Here is a 21,284-nt window from a genome sequence, read left to right as displayed (position 1 = left end):
TGCAAAATAGTGTCTCGAATAATTACGCCTTGATTTAATTTACAATAACAAGAACGTTTTCTGATCATGGAAGTTTGGAAAAGCAAAGTCAGCGGGATTTTTTTTTTAATGGAGCTGGGCCTAGTGGGTATATCGCTACGGATTCATGGAAATAATGGGCGTTTCCAATTTTCTTCTTTTCTCATATTTCTTTTCTCTTTCCTTTAATCAACACTCAAGGGTCGGGTTTATATTTCTTTCTTTTCCTGTTTTCGTCTCTTCTTCTTCTTCCTCTTTTTTTAATTTTTTAAAATGGCAGCGAACATGGCTCTCTTTTCTGGACAGATCTTTGCTATGTGGGCATGGGAATTCCTTTTATCGCCTGCGGATATGGGGTTCTTGTGTTAATTGGGATTGGGAATTTGTCCAAAAAAAAAAAAAACCTTGCCGCGAACAGGCGGCTCTCGAGGGGTTGAAGGGAAAAAGGGAAAAAAAATTATAAAGAGAAAATTTACATGCCGATAACTTTTTTTTTTTAATTTTCCTTGGATATATTACGAAATATGCGGATTAACCTCATACTAGACATATATACGGCTGGAAGTTACGGGTGACGAATAAAAAAATAACAAATAGATTTCTTTTTATCCCCTTTATCCCCTCTCTGTTTGAGTACTACTACAATGCGCTCCCTGGCTGGCCCGGGGGTGGACGGACAGGATGGTATGTCCTTACGCCTCCTTGAGCATCCACTCTGGCCTATTTTCCCGCGGATTTCCAGACCGGTCTGGATTCGTCGTTTATGCCTGACAAGTAATAGGTCCTCCTGCACTCCCAGCTCGGGTTCTTCGATATTCGAAACGAGACCGATCACCCGCGCACAATCCTTACTCCTGGAAGGATAGCCGCTGCTCGAACCAAGGTTTCCGATATGGTCAGGGTTCCCTCAAACCGTCATTGCAGGCTCAGTTCCTTGCACTCCGGAAGGCAAGGGACGGGGGCGCAGGAATCCATGTTCAAGTCTTCCCGATCTTGCAGAAACCAAGACATCGAGTTTCATCTTGGAAATCCGAATCTCGTACGTAAACGCCGAGGGATGCGAAAACGAATCTCCGAAGATCGAAGCGGATCGTGCAGCGTCCATTTCTAAAAGCAAAATCAAAAGTGAAAAGCAAAAAAATTATGGAGAAATGACACCAAAAACAAGGTGGTGATTGTTTACACTGTGAATTAAAAAGATAATAGCCGACCATCCGTACAAATCTATACCTTCGTCAAGCGATAAAGCGAACAGAGCTTTGCATCACAAGGTAAGTTCATTTCCCGTAGTCGTTTTGAACGCCCCATATAAAACCATTGCTCGACCGCCGTTCCGCATGTTTGACCTGAGCCCAGTTCCGGCATTTATTCCATTTATACGGGCAACGAGAATTTCTTTCCTTTAAGGACCCTGTGTTTTCAACCAAGTCAGAAAGCCTTGCATGTCTTGCATTTAAGGATTAGGGAAAACTGACTTGCTATAGTAAATCCAGAAGAAATCGGAGTAGAGGATTGTTTGAAGGATCCCTGCAATGACGGCAATTGGGTCCGTGCGCCCTTCCATGAAATACCGGTAAATCCAGTTGGGGATATACAGCGCGCGGTACATGCCTAGAGCGAAGAGGTAATGAGTCGTGATGGTCTCGGCTTCACCAGTTCGTTGGAGCATGAACAGCTGGGGTAAGATGGCGACGGATTCAAGCCAGATAGAGAACGCCCATAAGATCTAAGCAATACGTATGAGTTTGGATAGCATCCAAATGGCGGGTGTAGAGGGGGCTGGAAATGGCATACCTCGGAAGGTGTATAAGAATATGGAAAAAGGATGCCCAGAACAGCGCTGGCACCTAGTAGATATTGGACTTTGAAAGTATCGAGATTGGGGTCTTGAGTTGGTTTGTAGTCATTAATCATGAGATAAATCGTATACGCTGAGGAAGCAATAAAAAGGATTTTGAAAATAGTATTGTAAGCTGAAAGAGTGAAAGTCCAAAAAATATCTAATAGTTTCAAAGGTGTAATCTGTTAGTTATTGAGTTCGAGAAAGGATATCAGGAGCTGTGGATATCCGTACCAAGATATCGTGTAATATAAACAAGGAGGTATAATGCTTGGGACTTGAACGACAGGCCTGAACAACTCTATGGGCCGTAAAGAGACCGTTAGTTCGATAATCTAGCGCAGCAACCCGGGATTGAGAGAATCCATACGCTCGAAGATTTCATCTTATGCAATAAGATGAAAATCGAGATCAGATGGGATAAATCGGCTGCGGGCAACCAAAAGACGACCTGTTAGCCTTGAGATTTCAAAGGGGCTTTGAGCGATAGTCCGGCCACACCTAATACCCGGAAAATATTCATCTTGCCGGCGATATGTCGAAAGCAGCTCTAGAATCGATCGGCAATGTTTACTATCTGGAGCTGCAGAGCTGGGACGTGGACAGACAGGAGAAATGTTGGCGGTTCGCGATACTCAGGAACAGGCAATTGGAATCGGCGCAAAATCCGCCATGGAACGGAATTATAGCTCAGATACAGACTGCTCTTCGCGCAATTGGGCTTTGCAGGCGGGGATATTGCTTGCTCATGCGGGTTGAAGCTGGCGATGTTGACACGAAGCCTCAAAAAAGCTGGTTTGCAATGAGTTGCGCAAATCCCAATCGATAACGATGATGCATTATGTAAGATGCTGTGGCGCCACCACACCCTCACTGGCCACACTTTGACCCCCTGAATTCAGCCTCTGCCGATCACGATCACAAGCCAGCATGTCAACACATCAACGATAAGGATACATTCACTCCTGGATCCGCTTCACGTTGAGGAGATGTGCTGGTTTAGCTCCAGCATTGTACCTGCCTAAGTCCTTCACCACAGACAATGACCTCTATGTGCTGTGTTTGGCGCTGGACCGCTGGTTAAAGAAACCGGTTTCTGTTCTTTCAGTTTGTATTCCTTGTCATATGAAGGAGCAGAAAATTTGTCCTTGAGATAATGAAGAATGAATTGATACCCATAGCCATGCCTACAACTCTACTCTGTGATATTCACATAGCCACATAGGCCGGAGTGACTCTGTGTGTGAGAATTCATACGCACACACTCAGCCAGGTTCAAAACAATGCTGCGCCAACATTCTTGGTTGCGACAATATTATGTAGAAAGGGAGAAAACCCATCGTCCTTTTTAGTGCTTGATTCTTACCACTCCTGCTGAACAAGAAATTGAGTCAAGGCCAGGTTTCAGTCAATATAGCAGAGCTCTTGGATTTGCCATCAAACCGATCCTAATCGGGTACGAGTGATATCTGACAAGCAGCTATCAACGCTCCCTTATCCATTTTGCACCCAGGTACGACGCCCTCCATATCCGCAAGTTCTACACCACACGCCACCAACAAAACCTCAGCGTCCATCTCCATCCGTTTGGGCAACATCCAGCACACCTTCCTCCACTTCCAACTTCCTCGAGTTATGATCCTGAGCACGCCAAATCCACAATCGCCCTCTGGTAATCCCAACAGGACCAGCACTACGATTTTCCTTATTCTACCCGCCTTCATCGGGTTGGCTTTACTCTGCGCTGCGTATATGCTCTGCCATCGGAATGCGCGACGACGGCAGAAGCTCGCAAGGGAGCCAGCAAAACTGGGACAAGGGATCAAGAGGATATCATGGTTTCGATATGAGAGATGAATTTGACACCTTGTCCCGGACAGACGCAATCAAATGTGTTCGGCCTAGTATTCTGTTATTGGAGGGTTTACGATGCCTGCCTGTGTAAAGGTTATACACCCATATATTATCAGCGAATCATTGCATTTCATCATCTCCTCAAAGGCCCCGATTTCTCATATTGAATCAGAATATCCCCATCATCGGTATCATACATTTGATTGCTGGCATTAAAAGAAATATTGCGAGAAAACAGAAAACCCAGAACGCTCACGTAAATGTGAGAGACCCATACAAGAACCCATGACAATTTCACATTAGACGCTATAAATTCGATCGAACCATACTCCTTTGTAGTTTGAATCACATATAGGATCCCGAGATGGAAAATTACTTAGAATGCTGCGCCGCCACCAATATCATCGCCCTCTGCCATCCGTTGCAGATGACCCTCTGCGAGTTCGCTTCTCAATGCTCCTGTAGCACTTTCGCGACTCAACTTATCCCACTCTCTCAAAGACGTACGTTTGGATTTTTGTTTTTCTGCAATTTGTTCTAAAAGTCGCTCCTTGTCCGCCTCGAGTTGTGCAATGCGCTTCTCATACGCCGGATCGAGACCAGAAGGAAAGAGCTTCCCACCTGGAATGACACTGGGTAGCCCTGAAAGGTGATTTGTGAAGCGTTGCGTTCGAGGATACGTTGTAGATGTGCTGTTGCCATGCCGGAATGGCGGTCGATGTGAATCATAACCCACAGAACTTGGAGAGCGAGCCCCGCGACTTCCTGGCGGCGGTCCGTGATATGGAGGACCGTGGTTTGGACGACGAAGGCTTCCTCCTCGGGGTGAATCACGCGGAACGGTTTCCCGGCTATAATGTGGACCTGCAGCGCCTTTCGGGCGAGTTGGAGCCGAGAGTAGGGCTGCATGACCACCACGAACGGACAATTCAGCACCCTTTGGGCCAGAAGGCCCAGGAGGAGGGGAAATAGCTTGCGCGCTATTGCTGCTTGGAGCTCGAGGAGGGATTGTCTTGGCCATCTGATTATCGTTTATGGGTGTCTGAGAGGACGGTTCACGCGACGCAGGCCTAGGGGTCCAACCAACGTCCCTTTCACGTTCTACGCTAGCGCCTGGGGAGGGCTCCAAGGCTCGACTGTTAGAGGGTGTATTAGATAAACCGCTTCTCGGTCCCCTGGGCGGTGAATGGGGTCGACTAGGCCTGGTCTCCACGGGACCGCCAGGGCGAGAAAGGGGCTTGCTAGAAAATGGTGGTGGTGACCTAGGAGGCAAAGTGGAGGAAGGATGGGCTCTGCTGGAATATGCAGGGGCTTGTGATATGGAGCTGCCATATCCTCGATCTCTGTCAGTGCGGGGCGGCGGGGACGAGCGACGTGACGTAGAGGAGGAACCCGGCCCAGAATTTGGACCCGAACGAGCCAGGGGCGAGGGCGAACGGCGCCGCCAGCTTCTTCCACCATAGGATTCCCTCCAACCGTCTCGTCGATCGGGACTTCGTGGGCGCATGTGATCGTAGACTCTAGACTCCTCAGACCGGATTGGTGGTGAACGCGGTCGGTCATACCGACTTCTAGGAGGGGAAGCGATGCGTTCTCTCTTTGGGGATCGGGGCGCATAACCTGTGGGTGACGCTTCGCGCGCACGTTTCTGACCACCAGGGCTACCACCGCGAGAGAAAGAGGACCTTCGGGAGGCGTAAGCAGGCGGAGACCGAGATCGTCTATACGATCTGGGCGGACTTCTACCATTCTCCCGTCGAGGAGAGAATCTTCTTGGCGGTGGTGGAGATCGCGGTCGGCCGCCATAACCCGGTGCTCTATCACCTCCTCTGTATGGAGGAGACCGGGAGCGGCGCCTGAAAGCACCAGGAGACCTGCTTCGCGGTCGTGCTCTATCGGAGGGAGCCCATGTGTCTGCAGTAGGTCTTATGGGGGGTGGCGACCGGTTTCGTACGGGAGAGCGGCCAAAGCGAATGTCAGGGCGTGGAGAACGTCGAGGTAGGCGGTCGGCAGGACGATAGCTCTCTCCTCCCCGTCGGCCCTCGTCATACCTACCACGAGGCAGGCAAGTTAGCGCCACGAAATCGCAACCATAAGGATCAAAAGATGGATCTGACGCGACTTTACTGACCTTCTGTCATAGCGATCGCGATCCATATCGAGGATGGTCGCCGTCGTCGCGCTGTGTCAAGGGTGAGGGAGGGACCGTGGCAGGTAAGCAATCGCCCTTGGTTCAGGGAAGAAAGCAGATTCCGGCTTTGCTGAACGTAAAAAAACAAAGAAACGGGCACAGGCCTGCAAATACGACAAAAGGACACTCGACTCAGCCAGCTAGCATCCTCTCCAGGCGCGGGGCAACGTGTCAAAACAATTTGCAGTGCTGTCGTAGCCGGGTTTCATTTGATGCTAGGACGCGGCGTTCTCAGGCGATTTTTGGTTTTCCGGAGCTGCAAGCCAGGGGACCGCCGCGCTAGACCCGACCGGGAAACGCCTACGTCGAAAAACTCTTATGGTCACGTGTTGGGCGTCGAGGATCGCAACCCTCAGACGGCTGAAGAAAGCAGAGGAAGAGGACTGCAAGGGGCCGCTGCGAGGGCCAGTATCGCATATGTAGGGAGGCTGGCTGGATGGCCGGTGGAGGCTGATGATGGTCTTTTTCATTCTTACAGGCTCGCGCTACTAATAGAAATCGAACGCCGCCTCTTTTCCCAGAAACGCAAAAATGTCCTCCTTGACTCCAGTAAAAGTACACACTAGCACCGCTCTTGTATTTGCCCCTTCTACCGCCTAGAACGTCTTTCTTCATCTTTCTTTAATCTCTTGCGGCTCTCACTGGCTATCATATCGCTTAGATCCTCCTGGAATGACCAGTTGGGATTATTCTCCTGCTGCCTTTGGGACTCGTAGAGGCTCTTCAAATTATCCTTGCTGATGCCATCATGTGTCTGCAAAGCGTCTGGGTCCAGAGACACGTCCACGTCGCCTGGTTTCTTTCGCTTCCGGTTCTGCTCTTCGGCACCAAGTAGGGGAATGTTGGACTCCGCCGCCTTAAGGTCGTAAACTCGATCACCACCGAAGAAGCCCTGGACCTGAGCTTGTCTTTCAGGGATAACTTGATAAGCCGACCTGGGGTGGGTTGTCTCTTCCGTCTCCGTTCCGCGATGATGCTTTCGAACATCGAACTCTCCAGCAATGCTTTCAGCAGTACCGAATTCAGACGGTACAGCCGATACCATGCCGCTGGGCGTTTCCAATCCGCTTGGAGTCTGCAAGCTTGCACCAACTTCTTCCTCTTCTTCCTCTTCTTCCTCCTCCTCCTCTTCTTCCTCTTCCGACTCTTCTTCTGGGGCTTGCAACTCACCCCATAAGTCTTTCTCAACTGGCTCTCCTTGCTGCACATTCTGCTGGGTCTGCAAAACGCCAAAAATATCACCGCCATACAATGGACGGTTATGTTCATCGACGGGGGGTTTTCCATAACCGCCTGGATGATATCCCCACATCGCACCCGGTGGAGGTGGAGCGTTAAGTCCGGGAATCTTAAGAGCAGGGTACGAAGGAGGAGGACCATAACGCTGTTGATTTATGAGCCATGGTGGGGGTGCGCCAGGAGGAATATTTAGAGCTTCTTTCAGTTCATCACTGAGCTCACCTGGTCGTAGATGCCGCAGATTAGTTTCATACTCCTTTCCCTCGTAGTAAACCTCTCCGTATCGAGTCAGCTCCGGCTTCGTCTGGAATCTGAAGAATGCTTCGTATAACTTCTGGTAGTCAATATCAAGCTTTCCCATTTTAGGTTGCACACGTTCGCGCTGTTTCTGTTTGAGAGTCTGTTGATCCTGCTTCTCCAAAACTGCATCGCGCATTTCCGCAATACCGGTTTCCTGAATGAACTTGGGAAGTTGGAAAGGTGGTTTCTCTATACCTCTTTTCGACGACAGGTACTCCCGCTTCAAGGACCAATGACTTGGAACAGGAACCACATTTCGATATTCCTTGATATGAACGAGGAGTCTTGGATCTGTAGCCGAAGCATCTGTCCACTCCACAGTCTCCGGTCTCTGAACCAGTGCCTTTAACTCCGCTACCGACAACTTATTGAGCTCCTTTCGTTTCTTCTTCGAGATCTTCGGTGTCGAGTTTTCTTCATCTTCATCAGGAATGTCATCGTCTTCAAAGTATACTTCCGGCTTGTCTAGCTGCTTCGATGAAGCTTCTTCGACTTCATCCTGATTGAACCTTCCCATCACATCTTTATACATCTCAAATAACGGATCCTCCTGGTCGAGTTGGGGTGCAAATTCCGTCGAGGAATAGTCTACATCTCCATCGGCATCCGCTCGTTTCTCGGGTTGGGGTACATTCTGTTTGGTGTCTGGTTCTGCACCCGTCTTTTTGGTTTCGGACTCTGTTACCTCCTGTTCTGACGGAGTGACAGTAGCTGAGACATCCCCATTGGTCTGTGATTGGGCCTGACCCATCACAGCTTCATTAGCTTGGATCGCCTTGAAATGCAAAAGGAGCGCGCGCATACCTCAGCCTTCTTAGCCTTCTTTCTGGCCCGCCTCAGCTGATTCTTGGTAGGTTTTGCAGCAGCAGCCGCCATACTGGTATCAACCTCTAGATCCTCGCAGCACGTAACCACAAAAGATACTCTAATCAATCTGCAGTTCGGAAAATCACAAAAATTTAAGCTATGAAACGCCGTATATATCGCGGTGTGAGATCAGGGATATGGATATCCTCCCGTGGATGGCGAGGCCGAGTAGCTGTGGCGCGAATCTCTGGGAGTTCAATGGACGAATAATTTTGTCACGTGATCAGCGTACCTAGCGGTCGGCCCTCAGGGATGAACGAAAGCAACAGAAAGATTCGAGATATGACCAAAAGGATATCATTGATAACTTGAGTTTGTTTGCTTGTATGTATTTTACAATCGCATAAATAGTAGTAATACAATTCCGTTCCCCAAAGCAGCCAGCCAAATGAGATAAATCTATATGCAAGAAGCACTCCACTATCGCCCTGATCCCGCAAATTTTGACATCTATATAAGGAAAGAGATGTGCGACAACGTTTACTTCTTCTTCTTCTTCGCGGTCCTGGATTCTGATTACGAAGAAAATTGAAGGTCAGCAAGGCAGAAAAGGCCAACTGATGCGGGTAAAAATGGCACCAAGAGTATCTCACCTTCAGCAGAACGCTTCTTCTTCGGAGCTCCCTTTCCACGCATCTTTGTACTGTACTCCACAATCAGCAAAATATATCCTCTCTCTGTAGCTCTCACAGGCAAATCATGAAGCACATACATCTGAATAGCCTCTTCCCGATCCTCCTGGTAGTCGTCCCAAGTCTCCAAGTCTAATGAACGGAACGCATCCTGTAGGTCTCGGATCGAGGCTGTCTTTCGGGGATAATATGCTGCCAGAGCCGGCCCCCGTAGTCGTTGCCGCAGGATTTTGTTCCCAAGCCGGGCGCCTTCGGGGTTATAGTTGAGGTCGAAGATGCGGCATTGAGCCTGGGAGATCAGTCAGTTCGGACGACTTTGAAAACCGAACATTGAAGCTAACCTTTGCTAAGGATAAAATCCGCGATCGAGCGACGGATGCCATATCTGCGAGCTGGTCTTTGCGGTCATCAACCCATCGCAACGGCGCTGCAATTCAGACTCTCAAACTGACTGAAGGCCAAGATCTAAAGTCACGTGAGTCTGCTGCAATTGCAATCTGAACCTTAAATCTACTGCGTCGAGCGATTCTCGAGATCGAGCTCCGGTTCCGGACCCGCCAAACGGACATAAAACCCCTTTTCAGAATTAATATTAAGATGAAGCGAAAGTCTGAGGATGTAGAAGGGAAGGACGCATTGAAGCCAACGAAAGAGAAGAAAAGGAAGGTATGTGATAAACGCACTTCTAGTGGTATCTAGGCTAAGTACAACCGTCCTCTCGCTCTAGAAGCACCGACATCGTTCTCATGGGTCTGAAAGTGAAAATTCGGCGCCGCGCATAGCGTCTACGGGCGTGGAAAGCACAGTTAGCAAAGGGAAATCAATATCGAAATCGGATGGTGAAAAATTGAAGAAAGAGACGATCAAATCTCACCTAGAGCAACTTGAACGAATCACGCACGACATTGCTTCGGACCCGGAATCTATCAGAGAGTACATCGGGAATGGCGCGAGCATAGAAATCATCAGCGCAGCAGCAGAGCTAGCGAGGGCCTTTGCCCGGTCGAAATTATCATCAGAGCAACCTTCCGAACCCAAAGAACAACCTAATGCTCCGTCTTCCTTCGAAGCGCCTCCGATCAAGGATAAGACACTCGAAACCGCTGTGTTCACACACCAGGGTGAGGTCCATGCACAGGCGCCATCCGCAGTTCACTCTAGTTATGACCGACTTGAAATCCTTGGAGACGCATACCTCGAAGTCATCGCCACAAGGCTGATTTGGGATCGCTTCCAAACCCTACCAGCAGGTCGCATGTCCCAAATCCGCGAACTCCTCGTCAAAAATGAAACGCTCGCCCAGTTTTCTGAACGATATGGCTTTGATAGACGCGTAAAAATCGCCTCTGATATCCGCAGCCAAGCAAAGCGCTGGATGAAAGTTAAGGGGGATATCTTTGAAGCGTATGTCGCAGCCGTGATTCTGTCCGATCCAGTCAATGGGTTCAATTTGGTTGAAGAGTGGCTGGCGTATCTTTGGATTCCAACACTCAATCATGTTCAGCCGGAAAACCAAGCTGCACATTACAAGGAGACCTTAGCCAAAAAGGTAATGGGAAAGGGTATCAAATTGCGATACATCAATGAGAGTCCTCCTATTAACCGAAAAGGTGGGATGCAAACCTTTTTCATAGGCGTGTATCTTACAGGATGGGGATGGCAAGATCAACACCTAGGCTCCGGGAGTGGACTTAATAAAGCCGCTGCAGGCAATGCGGCAGCAAAACAGGCAGTCGAGAACCACCCACTTATCGATGAAATCCATGCCGTTAAAAAGTCCTTCGATGAGAAGGTTAAAGCAGAAAGGGAGAAGGCCGTTTCTGCAGATTGAACTATCCATCTTCAAGGCAGAAAGAGGAAAACGGTATTTCGATGCCTCGGTTGCATTAAATGCTTATAGACAATTTTAAACATGGGAAACCACGACAGCCTTGCATGTCGGTCCTTCACTGTAAGTTCATGACAATGATACGCCTTGTATGTATGTACTATACATACATCATGATCTTCTGATGTTTCGTTTTTACCGGCATCTACACAGCACATCATACTAAGCAAGATGGAATGGCAATTGTAATTTAGAATAACCACTGTGCCGTGTAATAATAACTACCTCCATTGTAGATGCTTCAGAGCCTTAATTTGTTGCATCCTGGATACAATACTGCGTCGATAAAACCCAGTAGGCCGACCACATATGCCATCTTCTGTCGCTAAACCACTGCAGGGGGGAACAACAATGGAATGCTTAAATCAGTCAATCTAGCCTCGACTCCCTGTGGCGGGAGTATCCTCGATGCCAGTTAGCTGTCTCAACTCCTGAGGCCAACCCCCTATGATAAGGGATGCATTGCACGAAGGCGAAAAGACAAGACAGATGGAACAGATAAAAATGGAACGACTTTGAACGAAGGCGTAGAGAACCTACTGTCACATAAACCATGCTGGTTAGAGGCGTCGCCTAAATCCAGCTCGTCCACCATCGCCTTGTCGGCCGTCGCTTCGTTTACCATCATCTTTTCTGCCGTCGCCCCGATTCTCATCATCACGTTTATCATCATCTTTTCTACCATCTGGGTTTCCATCACCATGTTTATCACCGTCGCGTTTATCATCATCTGGTTTACCATCCTCTCGTTTATCGTCGTCTTGTCGGTCATCGTGGCCGCAGTCGCCCTTTTCACGGTGCTCGGAAACCTTGAAGTGTTCACTTTGGGCGTAAATCACATAAACGTTCGTTCCGTTGATGGCATTAATTTGGTATCCGTGGGCAGGCATGGTGTCGCAGGGGACATGAACTTCGTGGTGGGCCTTGTGTGTTTTAACATCGATTGCAAGTGGAACATAGGTTGGTGGATACTCGACAAAGTTGACGAGATATAAGCTCAAGGTATGCGGATCCGTATCGACGAAGTTCCATGTCACTTTCACGTCTTGACCGGCCGCAACAGGGGTGTTTGACACAGGGTTAGTAATTTCAATGGCCGCAGCCAGCGGAGCAAGAATAGAGAAAATAATTGGGAGGAACCGCATATTGAAGGACTTGAATTTAAAGACCCGGATCACCCTATAACGCCAGAAGTATACACAATCAATGACGTTGGAGTAAAAAGATGATTGCGAACTTTGTCAAGTAAGAGTTGATGAAGAGAGGAAGATAAAGGGAAGATTGGGGGCGGGGATTCCCTACTTATGGACGGCGACAAGATACTCAGGAAGCTCGAATAAAGCGAGTAGCCTGGCAGGTGCAAGGCAATCCCGAGAAGGGGCATTGAACTGTATCAGCAGGAACGGTCACCGGAAGGAACAAACTCTCGCGGCGTGAGGAAGCTTCTGCCCATCGGCATCTGCTTCGGCAGCCGGAGCTCGGGTAGGAGAAAATAATTCTTTGAAAAGCGTTTTATATGAAGAACCCGCGCGCAAAGAGGTCCGCCGTTTCCGCATCGGAAAGCAAATCAACTTGAAAACGGGCTTCCCGTCCTCCGGAATCCGGTGGTGGATATAGCGCGCGAAGTGAATTCTCAAAAGAACGGTTTCGCTCAAAGAAAGGCACCGTCTGTGTCCCAGCGGTTGAAGAGTAGAGAGAGAGATACGAAGTGTTCAGGGAGATCAAAGGGTAAGAGCTCCATAGTCATAGCTATGCAGAGATTGAGGCGGCGCCTACACCTAGCGCCGATTCCCCGGGGGGGGGGGGCAGAACCATTTCGGCCCCGTAAGGTTCCTCTATTAGAGGCTCAAGGCAGAGAGAGGCAGCCAATCGAGTCTATATTTGGGGAATTTGTCAGCCCGCCGACATCGATTCCCCGTAGATTTTTTGGGTATAAGTCATCCCTATCTAGCTTTCTAGTTAGCTGCCGAGGATTGAGAATGTCTAGCAGGGCGCCATATTATCTTTGGAGATAATTCCTGGCAAAAGGTTGCTGTAACTACAGCTCATATCCACGAAGCTCGGCGCAGGAGCGTTTGGATGGACGTCGGACGCAAGATTCAGCGACTTCACGATACATTCCGTTTGCTGCGTAACCAAGCCTTCTTGTACAGCAGCCATTGAACGAAGAGTCCATATGACTGGACTTGAGTTGGGGCTGAAGAGCTTGGGCACTACTCCATAGCTTGGCCCCTCGACCATCTTGGCAAGCAACGTGGAATTATGCGCTCCGGGCCGCGCTATTAGTGGACTTCGGCAATCGGCAATAGCGAAGAGTGAATGATCGAGAAAACATCATCGAGTCTGATCAACGGCTGCTTTCAATCCTGCTGCTTGTGAGAACTGTCTATTCAACTTGGCTTTTTGTCATAGCCAGCTGTGCCAGTGGTGGATTATCCGGAGTAAAGCTTTTGGCTCCCGCCTTTTAGCCTTGTAGATAAGCCGGCTCTTGCCCCTTGGCCATGCGAGCTTTCATACCCATATTCCGAAGGTATGTTGAATATTTGCCGGGTCGTTTTCCTACCCAGGCTATTTTTCTTGTTATCTTAATGCAACTATGATCGAGCTGACATTTCAATCCAGCTGCGCCTCCAGACACCAAACTAGAGCCTCCTATAACCGAAGTATCACCCAGTGCTTCATCTGCCCACAGAGCCGACATTTTGTGCACACGGAAACGCGGTAAGTAAGGTTGCGGCTACCCTTGCCTTTTCCTTTTCTTTTTTTCCCTTTTTTTTTTTTTTTTTTTTTTTTTTTTTTTTTTTTTTTTTGGGGGTGGGTCATCAGAGTCTCTGGTACATTCAGTATGGAAACTGTCATCAATTAATATAAGTTAATCATGTAGGCTATCATTGACGACCCCAAGACAATACTTCGTGAATAAGAAACGTCCATTGCACAAAATGACTGGCAACAAGCTCAGCGGAGGAGCCAAAGGCACCATCAAGACACATATCACTCACCTGCCTTCATTTGGCACTGTTGCAACAGTTACAATTTCACGGCCAGATAAACTCAATGCCCTCAACAGTCACCTCCTTGTGGCCCTTCCGACCACACTCCTGCACATAACAGACACAAACGCCAATCTCCTCGCTATTGTTCTCACAGGAGAAGGTTCCAAAGCTTTCGTTGGCGGTGCCGATATCGCGGAAATGTCAGCACTTTCGAGCCCCGCTGAAGCACGCGCTTTCATCACGCGAGTCCATGAAGCTTGTCAAAGCATCCGCGACTGTCCCGTACCAGTGATCGCGCGCGTCAACGGAATAGCCCTAGGGGCAGGGTTAGAAATTGTTGCATCTTGTGATATTCGAATCGCCAGTTCGACAGCGGTGTTGGGAATGCCTGAGGTGCGAATGGGGGTCCCGAGCGTCGTAGAGGCTGCATTGCTTCCTGGTCTGATTGGATGGGGCCGAACACGACAACTTCTACTCCTTGGAGACACAATCAGTGCCAACGAGGCACTGCAATGGGGCCTTGTCGAGAAGGTTGTGGAGCCCGACACGATAGATCAGGCTATAACGAAATGGGTGGGGAGTCTCGAGCACAATGGCCCTGAGTCTGTGAAGAACCAGAAGTTGTTAATGAGAAAATGGGAGCAACTGGGCATTGATGCAGCAATCGAGGCTGGCATTGACCACTTTGGAAGGGTGTTTGAATCGCCTTTTAGGGCTGAGGCTGGAGCAACGACTCCTGAGCCCGAGCCAGTCCGAATGATGGGAGATTTTCTTAGAAGACAGGCTGAGAAACGGATCAATAAGCTGTAAAATTGTCACCACAGCCCCAAAAGGAGCATAATTGAACATGGACTTGCAAGGCTAAATCCACACGCTGGTATACGGAGTTGTTTGTATGCTAGATGGCAACCCTCATCGATAAATCAAACGCTTGCAGTCAAGATGCCCCAAAGCGGTAACTTTTCGTGATGTGGTGGATGGGAATTACAGAGTTAACTGGTCAGCCAGCTCGAATTCCGCACCAATCACGTAAAAACGGCGCTTCGCTCCCGCATCTTGGCGCGACAGCCACGCTGCGTCACTGGCCAGGGGAGGGCCTCTCGTATACAATTCGTCATGCCCACTCAGAGACGACGGCTGTGGTTGAAACAAAGGGACCATGCCCGTGAAGAAAATCGGCACAACATGCAGGCAGGCTACGTCAATTATACGAGAAACCCATGCCTGGAACACGCTAGGTCTCCCTTTTTGATTCTTCCATTAGCGCTTTCGTAGCGCCTGTTCGACAGCCGCGATATTATCAGCCACTTTGAATCTGGATCACACCTGTCATGGTTTGGATATTTGCTTGAATGGCGGAGGTCCACGGGACCTAACATGAAGTTCAAGACTCGTATCCCGTTGCCTGCCGCAAGGGGCGCGCTGACGTATTCCATGCGAGCGGTGGTGACAAAGAATGGTATCAGGCCATGCCTGTTGTCGTCTATATTCAATTCGATGGCCCTATACCCCTAAAGATGAAGGTATATATGGAGTATATATACCCCTTCCTGGGTCCCAGGTATCACAATCTGACCTTCAAGCGGAGCACCTTCTTAAGAGTTCTGTTGATATTCCAAAGTTGTTCTTTGTCGAACTTGTACCATTCGTGGGCGCTGCATATCGACTCATACAAGTCTGCAACGAGACGAAGCAGACCCAGGTACATATCCATACAATGGCCTCCTCGGGTAGCATCTACTTTTATGATCCCTCACTGCCGGCTTCGATCCTTTTCACGATCCTATATGTATTTCCGGCTGCATTCCTGTTTTACACGACTATTATCGGCCCAAGAACCGGCAAATATGGACATGCTGGTTATTTCGTGCCACTCTGCATCGGCGCAGCGATGGAAGTAGCTGCATACGCCGACCGTTGCGCCAGCGTTAAGCAACCTGGCAGCATTCCCCTTTACGCGGTATCGTCGTCACTCGTTGTGATTGCCCCCGTTTTCATCTGCGCCAGTTTGTACATGCTGATGGGACGTCTGATCCGTGCCGGTATTCCTGAAGCCAAAGGGCAACAGCAGGTTTTCGGCATCGCTCCACGCTGGTTGCCACGCATCTTCGTTGCATCGGACATCATCAGCTTCCTAACTCAGGTTTCTGGCAGTGCGATTGCATCAGCCGGTGATTGGGAAGGCTCGGAGAAGGGAGCCGGAACAAACGTCTTGATCGGTGGGCTGGCGCTGCAGTTGGCGACATTTTCCATGTTCCTCGCCATTGTGGTCCGATTCCATCGACGTGTCCATGCATTGCGTCATCAAGTGGATGATAACCTCAAAAAGGTCTTGCTCGGACTATATGTGGCCGGTTTTTTCATTTGGGTATGTGTAACAGCAAAGAAGGTCAATTCTTCGTCGCGAAGCACTAATGGCACATGTATATCTAGGTTCGTTGCGTTTACAGACTCATTGAGTTTGCCTTGGGCATCGACGGATACCCGTTCTGGCACGAGTGGTGCCTATATGTGCTCGAGGCCTGTCCGATACTCTTCGCGCTCTGCACATTGGGGTATTATCATCCAGGGAAATGGCTTCCGAGATCAGAGCTGAGTTCCGCAATGCAGACTCAAGACAAAGAGGCCAACCGCACAATCCAACACCAAGTAAACTAAAAAGAAAGAAAGAAAGAAAGAAAGAAAACAAAGAACAAAGAAGTGCACATTGTGCTCCCGCTATTGTGTTGGGCTTTTCAGAAGTGTATGTAAAGGATTCGGTGGTTGGAGACAATATTACATATACATAGAATTCGACAGTCGTTTCAAAGATGAGAGATCCTTTTGCCATTCACAGGGTTGGCTTGCCATGAGCGGCCCCAGCAGCTGCGGCTGAACCTGGACACAGCCGCTCGGGTGGAGCCACCAAAGAATCAAAGATCAGTCCGGTTTGTTGTGTTGTGGACGAAGGGCGGCGAAAACCCACACGGAGCTGCGATTTCACTGGCGGCTGCACGTCGAATACGAGCAGGGCCGTCATGCCCGAACGTGAAACCGCCTTTTCAGTGTCCGCAGCCTCTCGACTTATTATTATTTTTCTTTTTCTCTTCTCCTTTTTTCTTTCATTCTTTCCTTCCCTTTTTCTTTTCTTTTCTTTTCTTTTCTTTTTTTTTTTTTTTAATTCTCCATCACCATTCATTCCTACCCCATCGCACCCCGGAATACCTCCGAATTTTCATTCGTTCGTTCTTGTTCCCGTCGATCTCTTGATATAATCTCCAGCACTCGGGCTTCCCACACTCCTCCATCATGGCCAGCATCCAGACCAGAACCGATGTTGCTCCGACCGGCACCTCAGCTGTCACTTCAGCAGTTCCTACAGCATGCGGTGCCACGACCTACGACATTCCTACCAAGGACGCTGCTTGTGCCGTCCCCGGTACGGAACATAAAGACTCCATGGAGAAGTGCTGTGACGCTCCCGTTGTAACCTACAACGAGGGCTGTGGAATGTACTGCCTTGCTTCTGGCGGTACAGTCGGTGATTTGGTTAAATGCCTCATTGGCGATGGCATCGCGGATGGCAAAGTCTTTTGCAACAAAGAAATGAACGCTACTGCTACCACGACTCCCACTCCCACTGGCAGAGATGATGATGATGATCATGATGATGACGATGACGAGCCGACCAACACCGATGGCTCGCCTGCCTCTACGTCCAGTAGTGCTGCACTTGCCAACCTCCCCCCACAAACCCTTTCGAAGCCTGCAATCGGAGTGCTTTTCACGCTCTTTTTCTCCACGTTTGCTGGTGTTGTTTTTGCATAAGCGGACGGAGAGTTACACCAGTTTATTCTTGATAATGCGGTGGTAATGGTCTTGTGCCCAGCATTTTTATATATTTAACTTCTGCGCATTTTGCCTATATCTTTTTGAGCATTTAATCTTAATACGTTTCTTCGTGTTTTCCTCCTTTCTGGAAAAACAGGACTCTCGTCGACCGTCCATCATAATCAGCGATTTTGTATCTCTGCCTGTTAATATGTCTAAATTAATCGCGACGATGCGGACATTAAGATTCTCCAATATGCCATATATCCGTAGCCCTACACAAGAAATAAAAGGCTTATATATAATAATACATCCTTTATTTATTTCAAGGTCCTACATGTTCGTGCCATTCAGGACTCGTAAGTTAATGCTCCGTACGCTACAGGGAATCAACCTGCTTCCGGAATGTGTTCCTGTCCCTGGCCCCAGAAAAGCTTAAGCGCAAAATCCTGGACCCGAGATGCGTCATTCCTTGTCGCGGCGTTTTAAGAAGCCACAAGAACCATTCCCGCCAAGATCCTCCAAAAGTCCAACGACACTCATGCAACCTGCTTCATTCTTCATGATGAGGCCCTTAATCCTCAGGCCCTGTCGCTCGGTCTCTCTTCGCCTATGTCGTGCGTTTTCCTCGTCGCGAGGAAATTCTCAGCTCCAATTGGCGTATAACCTCCACCGTGCGCGAGACTCTCAGAATGCGACTTCGGCGCCCAAGAAAAACCCGATTGTTTTTATGCACGGCCTATTCGGCTCGAAGCAGAATAATCGGAGCGTGAGTAAGTAAGCAAGGACTGGAGTTATTCCTTTGTTTTCGCGTATCGGCGGCAATGGAGAATGAGCGCTGACTGCGGCACGATCTCTGTAGGGCACTTGCCGATAAGTTGAATACAGATATTTACGCAATTGTGAGACAAAAATTCGGGCGCCCGTAGATTGGATACTCTGTGCTGGATATCCATATCCTCCTTTTTTTTTGCTGGAAATATATAACTTACGGCTGGTCTGCTAGGATCTCCGAAACCATGGCGATTCCCCCCATCACCCAGAGCATAACTACTCAGTTATGGCGAACGACGTCGAGGAGTTCATTCACGAAAATGACCTGGAAAAGCCAGTATTGATTGGACACTCAATGCAAGTGCTAGGCTTCCGAACCTAACGTACCATGATGTCAAACTCACTGCTAATACGGAGAAGGGGTGCAAAAACTGCCATGACAATCGCCTTGCGCCATCCAAGCCTTGTTGGCGGAGTGATTTCGGTTGACAACGCGCCAGTGCGTGCGCCTTTGAGTAAAGATTTTGGCAAATATATCCGGGCAATGAAAGAGATCGAAGCTGCGAAGGTCACGAAGCAGAAGGACGCGGATGCTATTTTACAGCTTTACGAGGACGTATGCGCACCCCATGCCGTCAACCCGCCTATTTTTTTTTAACGCTTGCTGACAACTCCCGTTCTACAGTCGATAGCAATTCGCAGTTTCCTCCTTACCAACCTCATCCGATGCAAGGAGACTAACACCCTCAAGTTCCGTATACCTATTCATATTCTAGGCGACAAGCTCGATAACATGGCGGATTTCCCATTCACTCCGGAGGAAAATCCGGCTAAATTTGAAGGTCCGGCGCTTTTCATTCGAGGAACGAAGAGTCACTATGTCAAGGATCCATCACTGAATGTGATCAAACTTTTATTCCCGGCATTCAGGCTTCAGGATATTGATGCTGGGCATTGGGTAATTTCCGAAAAACCTCATGAGTTTCAAGAATGTAATCGACCCCGTCCCGCTCGCTGAATGAGAAAGTAGCTAATAATGAGAAGCCGTTGTCGAATTCTTCCAAAGGTTACCCTGAGTTTCGATTCGAGCGCACGATTGATTATACCTTCTTCGTACTCCGCGTAGAGCTAGAAGTGATAGATCCTTGGATTCATGATTTGGTACCCTTGTACTAATTATAGACTTATATAGAATATGCCTTAGCAGTTTTACATTTGAACGACAGTGGCTTTTCCAATAGATGTCAAGTTGAGAGCAACCTAAATTGTTGAAAAGCATCATGAATGATGACCATGCTCATAAGCGGAAACGAGCTGAAGGAAACAAAAGGCATTCAGTTTTAAGTTGCGCATCATACGTATTCAAATAGAAATGAAATAATTTGATCGTCACGGAATTTATCATAACACTACCTGACTTTCGCAACTGGCCTATTTCCGTTGAGAAAAATACATGGTTCGTGCCGGTATTCTTTCTGAGAAAAGCGTGGAGGGATGCTTATGATAAGATAATCAAAGAGGACAACGACGCCTTTTCATTTCGAATATAATTCCGTAGTTAAAATCGAGGCCATCGAGAATACCCAGACCGTACAGAGGAAGACCTTATCTCATCAGACCCATCGTTAAAATTAGACGCTCTCCAGAACCTGCTCCGTGAACTCCCTCTCAACCTATATCGTAGTTAGCACTTATGACGCAATATTGCTTCCGGCAAAGGAATGCAGGGAAGGACGAACCTTCTGGCCCTTATCATCGGTGCTGGCCTCACCGTGGAGAGCCAAAAGACCACCAAGATCGAACTTGGGTTGTTTCAACAACTTGACCTTGCGGATATGAACCTGAACGCGCAAAGATATCCTGGTCAGCTTATGTCCCAGAAGACATGCTATTCTCAACTAACATTCTGAAGAGGGTAGATGCCACGGGTGGCCTTCTCGATTTCACGGCCAATAACTTCAGGGACGAGCTTCGTAAGCTGGGTGAGGGTGCGGCTAGAAGCCTCACGCTGGATGATCTCGACCATCTTCTTGCGGATGGCACGGATCTGGGAGGAGCGGGCATAGGTGGTCTTCTTGACCTGGAACGATCGTCTCTTGGTGAAGGCGATAGCGAAGAGGCGGACGAGGTAGTCATCGGTGGTCTTGACGGTGACGTTGGCCTCGATCAAGGACTGCCACTTGCGGACGAGAGATCGGAGCTTGTCTGATGTGAAGTCCATGCCGTGGAAGTTGGTCAAGCAGTTCTTTCCTTGAACTTCATCCACGCGTAGCTTGATCTTGCGGAATGAGTGGGCCTGGTCGTTCTGCAAATCAGCGAGGGAGACCTCGAAGATACGGCCCTTGAGGGAGTCGTTGGCGTTCTTGAGACCGGTGGTTCGGTTCACAATCGTCTTTCCAACACTGTGCACATTTTGTCAGCCGCTTTGATGAAGCCGGAATATCAAAAGGAGGTTCTGCCATACTCTCGGACCGCGAAGGTGGAGGGAGCCTATACAAGTCAGCAATTGTCCATGCTTCAACCAATATATTCGGAATTCAAATTTACCTTGACCAGGTATTCATCTTTTCTGGAGAAAGGGTCCTGGACTCTCTTCTTAAGACCCTTCTTGCCCTTCGACAGACGCTTGTTCCTATCAGAGGATCAGTATGTGATAATCCATGTGAGGTGGGACGATGGCGCGTAAAGGGGAGTCGAGATTGCGTACTTTCCAACAGCCATATTTGCGATCCAGGTCTATCTTACAGCTGGGAAAGACAGACAAATTATCGCATCCGTTTGGCGTAGATGGAGCAGTCGAGGTGTTGAATCGCAGTTTAGCGAGGGTTCGGTCTCAAAATCAAAATCCCACACAAATTTCCCGCTAAGCGAGTTG

The 21,284-nt window shown here is 48.7% G+C and overlaps 11 protein-coding genes across 11 annotated transcripts; 5 read left to right on the top strand and 6 right to left on the bottom strand.

Annotated features, from left to right (window-relative positions):
* Nucleotides 1-625: 625 nt before the first annotated feature.
* ERD2 (endoplasmic reticulum retention protein) lies at nucleotides 626-2,243 on the bottom strand (the record flags this gene model as incomplete). Its single annotated transcript, XM_003069611.2, has 5 exons — nucleotides 626-1,429; nucleotides 1,494-1,744; nucleotides 1,813-2,018; nucleotides 2,093-2,159; nucleotides 2,229-2,243. The coding sequence occupies 5 exons, from the start codon at nucleotides 2,241-2,243 to the stop codon at nucleotides 1,393-1,395; spliced, it is 576 nt and encodes a 191-aa protein (XP_003069657.1). The 3' UTR covers nucleotides 626-1,392.
* Nucleotides 2,244-3,775: 1,532 nt separating this feature from the next.
* D8B26_006412 (uncharacterized protein) lies at nucleotides 3,776-6,156 on the bottom strand. Its single transcript, XM_003069612.2, has 2 exons — nucleotides 5,844-6,156; nucleotides 3,776-5,763 (listed from the first exon to the last, which is right to left on the bottom strand). The coding sequence occupies exons 1-2, from the start codon at nucleotides 5,867-5,869 to the stop codon at nucleotides 4,089-4,091; spliced, it is 1,701 nt and encodes a 566-aa protein (XP_003069658.2). The 5' UTR covers nucleotides 5,870-6,156; the 3' UTR covers nucleotides 3,776-4,088.
* A 187-nt stretch (nucleotides 6,157-6,343) lies between these two features.
* On the bottom strand, nucleotides 6,344-8,405 carry D8B26_006411 (uncharacterized protein). Its single transcript, XM_003069613.2, has 2 exons — nucleotides 8,247-8,405; nucleotides 6,344-8,184 (listed from the first exon to the last, which is right to left on the bottom strand). Exons 1-2 carry the CDS (start codon nucleotides 8,316-8,318, stop codon nucleotides 6,493-6,495), a joined length of 1,764 nt encoding a protein of 587 aa, XP_003069659.1. The 5' UTR covers nucleotides 8,319-8,405; the 3' UTR covers nucleotides 6,344-6,492.
* Nucleotides 8,406-8,610: 205 nt separating this feature from the next.
* RSM27 (mitochondrial 37S ribosomal protein mS33) lies at nucleotides 8,611-9,364 on the bottom strand. Its single transcript, XM_003069614.2, has 4 exons — nucleotides 9,283-9,364; nucleotides 9,022-9,230; nucleotides 8,903-8,952; nucleotides 8,611-8,821 (listed from the first exon to the last, which is right to left on the bottom strand). The coding sequence occupies exons 1-4, from the start codon at nucleotides 9,322-9,324 to the stop codon at nucleotides 8,790-8,792; spliced, it is 333 nt and encodes a 110-aa protein (XP_003069660.1). The 5' UTR covers nucleotides 9,325-9,364; the 3' UTR covers nucleotides 8,611-8,789.
* Nucleotides 9,365-9,537: 173 nt separating this feature from the next.
* On the top strand, nucleotides 9,538-10,914 carry D8B26_006409 (uncharacterized protein). Its single transcript, XM_003069615.2, has 2 exons — nucleotides 9,538-9,607; nucleotides 9,669-10,914. Exons 1-2 carry the CDS (start codon nucleotides 9,539-9,541, stop codon nucleotides 10,770-10,772), a joined length of 1,173 nt encoding a protein of 390 aa, XP_003069661.2. The 5' UTR covers nucleotide 9,538; the 3' UTR covers nucleotides 10,773-10,914.
* Nucleotides 10,915-11,368: 454 nt separating this feature from the next.
* On the bottom strand, nucleotides 11,369-11,974 carry D8B26_006408 (uncharacterized protein; the record flags this gene model as incomplete). The annotated part of the gene is made up of 1 exon (XM_003069616.2): nucleotides 11,369-11,974. One exon carries the CDS (start codon nucleotides 11,972-11,974, stop codon nucleotides 11,390-11,392), a length of 585 nt encoding a protein of 194 aa, XP_003069662.1. The 3' UTR covers nucleotides 11,369-11,389.
* A 1,356-nt stretch (nucleotides 11,975-13,330) lies between these two features.
* On the top strand, nucleotides 13,331-14,635 carry D8B26_006407 (uncharacterized protein; the record flags this gene model as incomplete). The annotated part of the gene is made up of 3 exons (XM_003069617.2): nucleotides 13,331-13,359; nucleotides 13,452-13,550; nucleotides 13,714-14,635. 3 exons carry the CDS (start codon nucleotides 13,331-13,333, stop codon nucleotides 14,633-14,635), a joined length of 1,050 nt encoding a protein of 349 aa, XP_003069663.2.
* A 907-nt stretch (nucleotides 14,636-15,542) lies between these two features.
* D8B26_006406 (uncharacterized protein) lies at nucleotides 15,543-16,483 on the top strand (the record flags this gene model as incomplete). The annotated part of the gene is made up of 2 exons (XM_066125174.1): nucleotides 15,543-16,193; nucleotides 16,259-16,483. 2 exons carry the CDS (start codon nucleotides 15,543-15,545, stop codon nucleotides 16,481-16,483), a joined length of 876 nt encoding a protein of 291 aa, XP_065981255.1.
* A 630-nt stretch (nucleotides 16,484-17,113) lies between these two features.
* On the top strand, nucleotides 17,114-17,632 carry D8B26_006405 (uncharacterized protein; the record flags this gene model as incomplete). The annotated part of the gene is made up of 1 exon (XM_003069619.2): nucleotides 17,114-17,632. The coding sequence occupies one exon, from the start codon at nucleotides 17,114-17,116 to the stop codon at nucleotides 17,630-17,632; it is 519 nt and encodes a 172-aa protein (XP_003069665.2).
* A 463-nt stretch (nucleotides 17,633-18,095) lies between these two features.
* D8B26_006404 (uncharacterized protein) lies at nucleotides 18,096-19,434 on the top strand (the record flags this gene model as incomplete). The annotated part of the gene is made up of 5 exons (XM_003069620.2): nucleotides 18,096-18,412; nucleotides 18,498-18,537; nucleotides 18,642-18,766; nucleotides 18,830-19,025; nucleotides 19,095-19,434. The coding sequence occupies 5 exons, from the start codon at nucleotides 18,096-18,098 to the stop codon at nucleotides 19,425-19,427; spliced, it is 1,011 nt and encodes a 336-aa protein (XP_003069666.2). The 3' UTR covers nucleotides 19,428-19,434.
* A 276-nt stretch (nucleotides 19,435-19,710) lies between these two features.
* On the bottom strand, nucleotides 19,711-21,260 carry RPS1 (40S ribosomal protein eS1). Its single transcript, XM_003069621.2, has 6 exons — nucleotides 21,117-21,260; nucleotides 20,957-21,041; nucleotides 20,874-20,899; nucleotides 20,313-20,811; nucleotides 20,149-20,250; nucleotides 19,711-20,082 (listed from the first exon to the last, which is right to left on the bottom strand). The coding sequence occupies exons 1-6, from the start codon at nucleotides 21,128-21,130 to the stop codon at nucleotides 20,041-20,043; spliced, it is 768 nt and encodes a 255-aa protein (XP_003069667.1). The 5' UTR covers nucleotides 21,131-21,260; the 3' UTR covers nucleotides 19,711-20,040.
* Nucleotides 21,261-21,284: the final 24 nt, after the last annotated feature.

This window comes from Coccidioides posadasii, chromosome 3 (genome assembly GCF_018416015.2).
Source record: "Coccidioides posadasii str. Silveira chromosome 3, complete sequence".
Taxonomy (NCBI): Eukaryota; Fungi; Ascomycota; class Eurotiomycetes; order Onygenales; family Onygenaceae; genus Coccidioides; species Coccidioides posadasii.
The sequence above is the reverse complement of the archived record's forward strand: the minus strand, read 5'-3'. Positions and strand labels throughout refer to the sequence as shown.

What these genes read in the sequence shown, in the direction of transcription:
- D8B26_006412 (XM_003069612.2), bottom strand. Translation starts at nt 5,869, where the DNA reads ATGGATCGCGATCGCTATGACAGAAG. An exon ending in CGCGATCGCTATGACAGAAG is followed by an intron (nt 5,764 to 5,843) that starts GTCAGTAAAGTC and finishes GCCTCGTGGTAG; the next exon opens with GTATGACGAGGGCCGACGGG.
- D8B26_006411 (XM_003069613.2), bottom strand. Translation starts at nt 8,318, where the DNA reads ATGGCGGCTGCTGCTGCAAAACCTACCAAGAATCAGCTGAGGCGGGCC. An exon ending in AGAAGGCTAAGAAGGCTGAG is followed by an intron (nt 8,185 to 8,246) that starts GTATGCGCGCGC and finishes GTGATGGGTCAG; the next exon opens with GCCCAATCACAGACCAATGG.
- RSM27 (XM_003069614.2), bottom strand. Translation starts at nt 9,324, where the DNA reads ATGGCATCCGTCGCTCGATCGCGGATTTTATCCTTAGCAAAG. An exon ending in GGATTTTATCCTTAGCAAAG is followed by an intron (nt 9,231 to 9,282) that starts GTTAGCTTCAAT and finishes CTGATCTCCCAG; the next exon opens with GCTCAATGCCGCATCTTCGA. An exon ending in CGGGAAGAGGCTATTCAGAT is followed by an intron (nt 8,953 to 9,021) that starts GTATGTGCTTCA and finishes TGTGGAGTACAG; the next exon opens with TACAAAGATGCGTGGAAAGG.
- D8B26_006409 (XM_003069615.2), top strand. Translation starts at nt 9,539, where the DNA reads ATGAAGCGAAAGTCTGAGGATGTAGAAGGGAAGGACGCATTGAAGCCA. An exon ending in CGAAAGAGAAGAAAAGGAAG is followed by an intron (nt 9,608 to 9,668) that starts GTATGTGATAAA and finishes CTCTCGCTCTAG; the next exon opens with AAGCACCGACATCGTTCTCA.
- RPS1 (XM_003069621.2), bottom strand. An exon ending in GCATCTACCCTCTTCAGAAT is followed by an intron (nt 20,251 to 20,312) that starts GTTAGTTGAGAA and finishes TTGCGCGTTCAG; the next exon opens with GTTCATATCCGCAAGGTCAA. An exon ending in CCGATGATAAGGGCCAGAAG is followed by an intron (nt 20,083 to 20,148) that starts GTTCGTCCTTCC and finishes ACTACGATATAG; the next exon opens with GTTGAGAGGGAGTTCACGGA.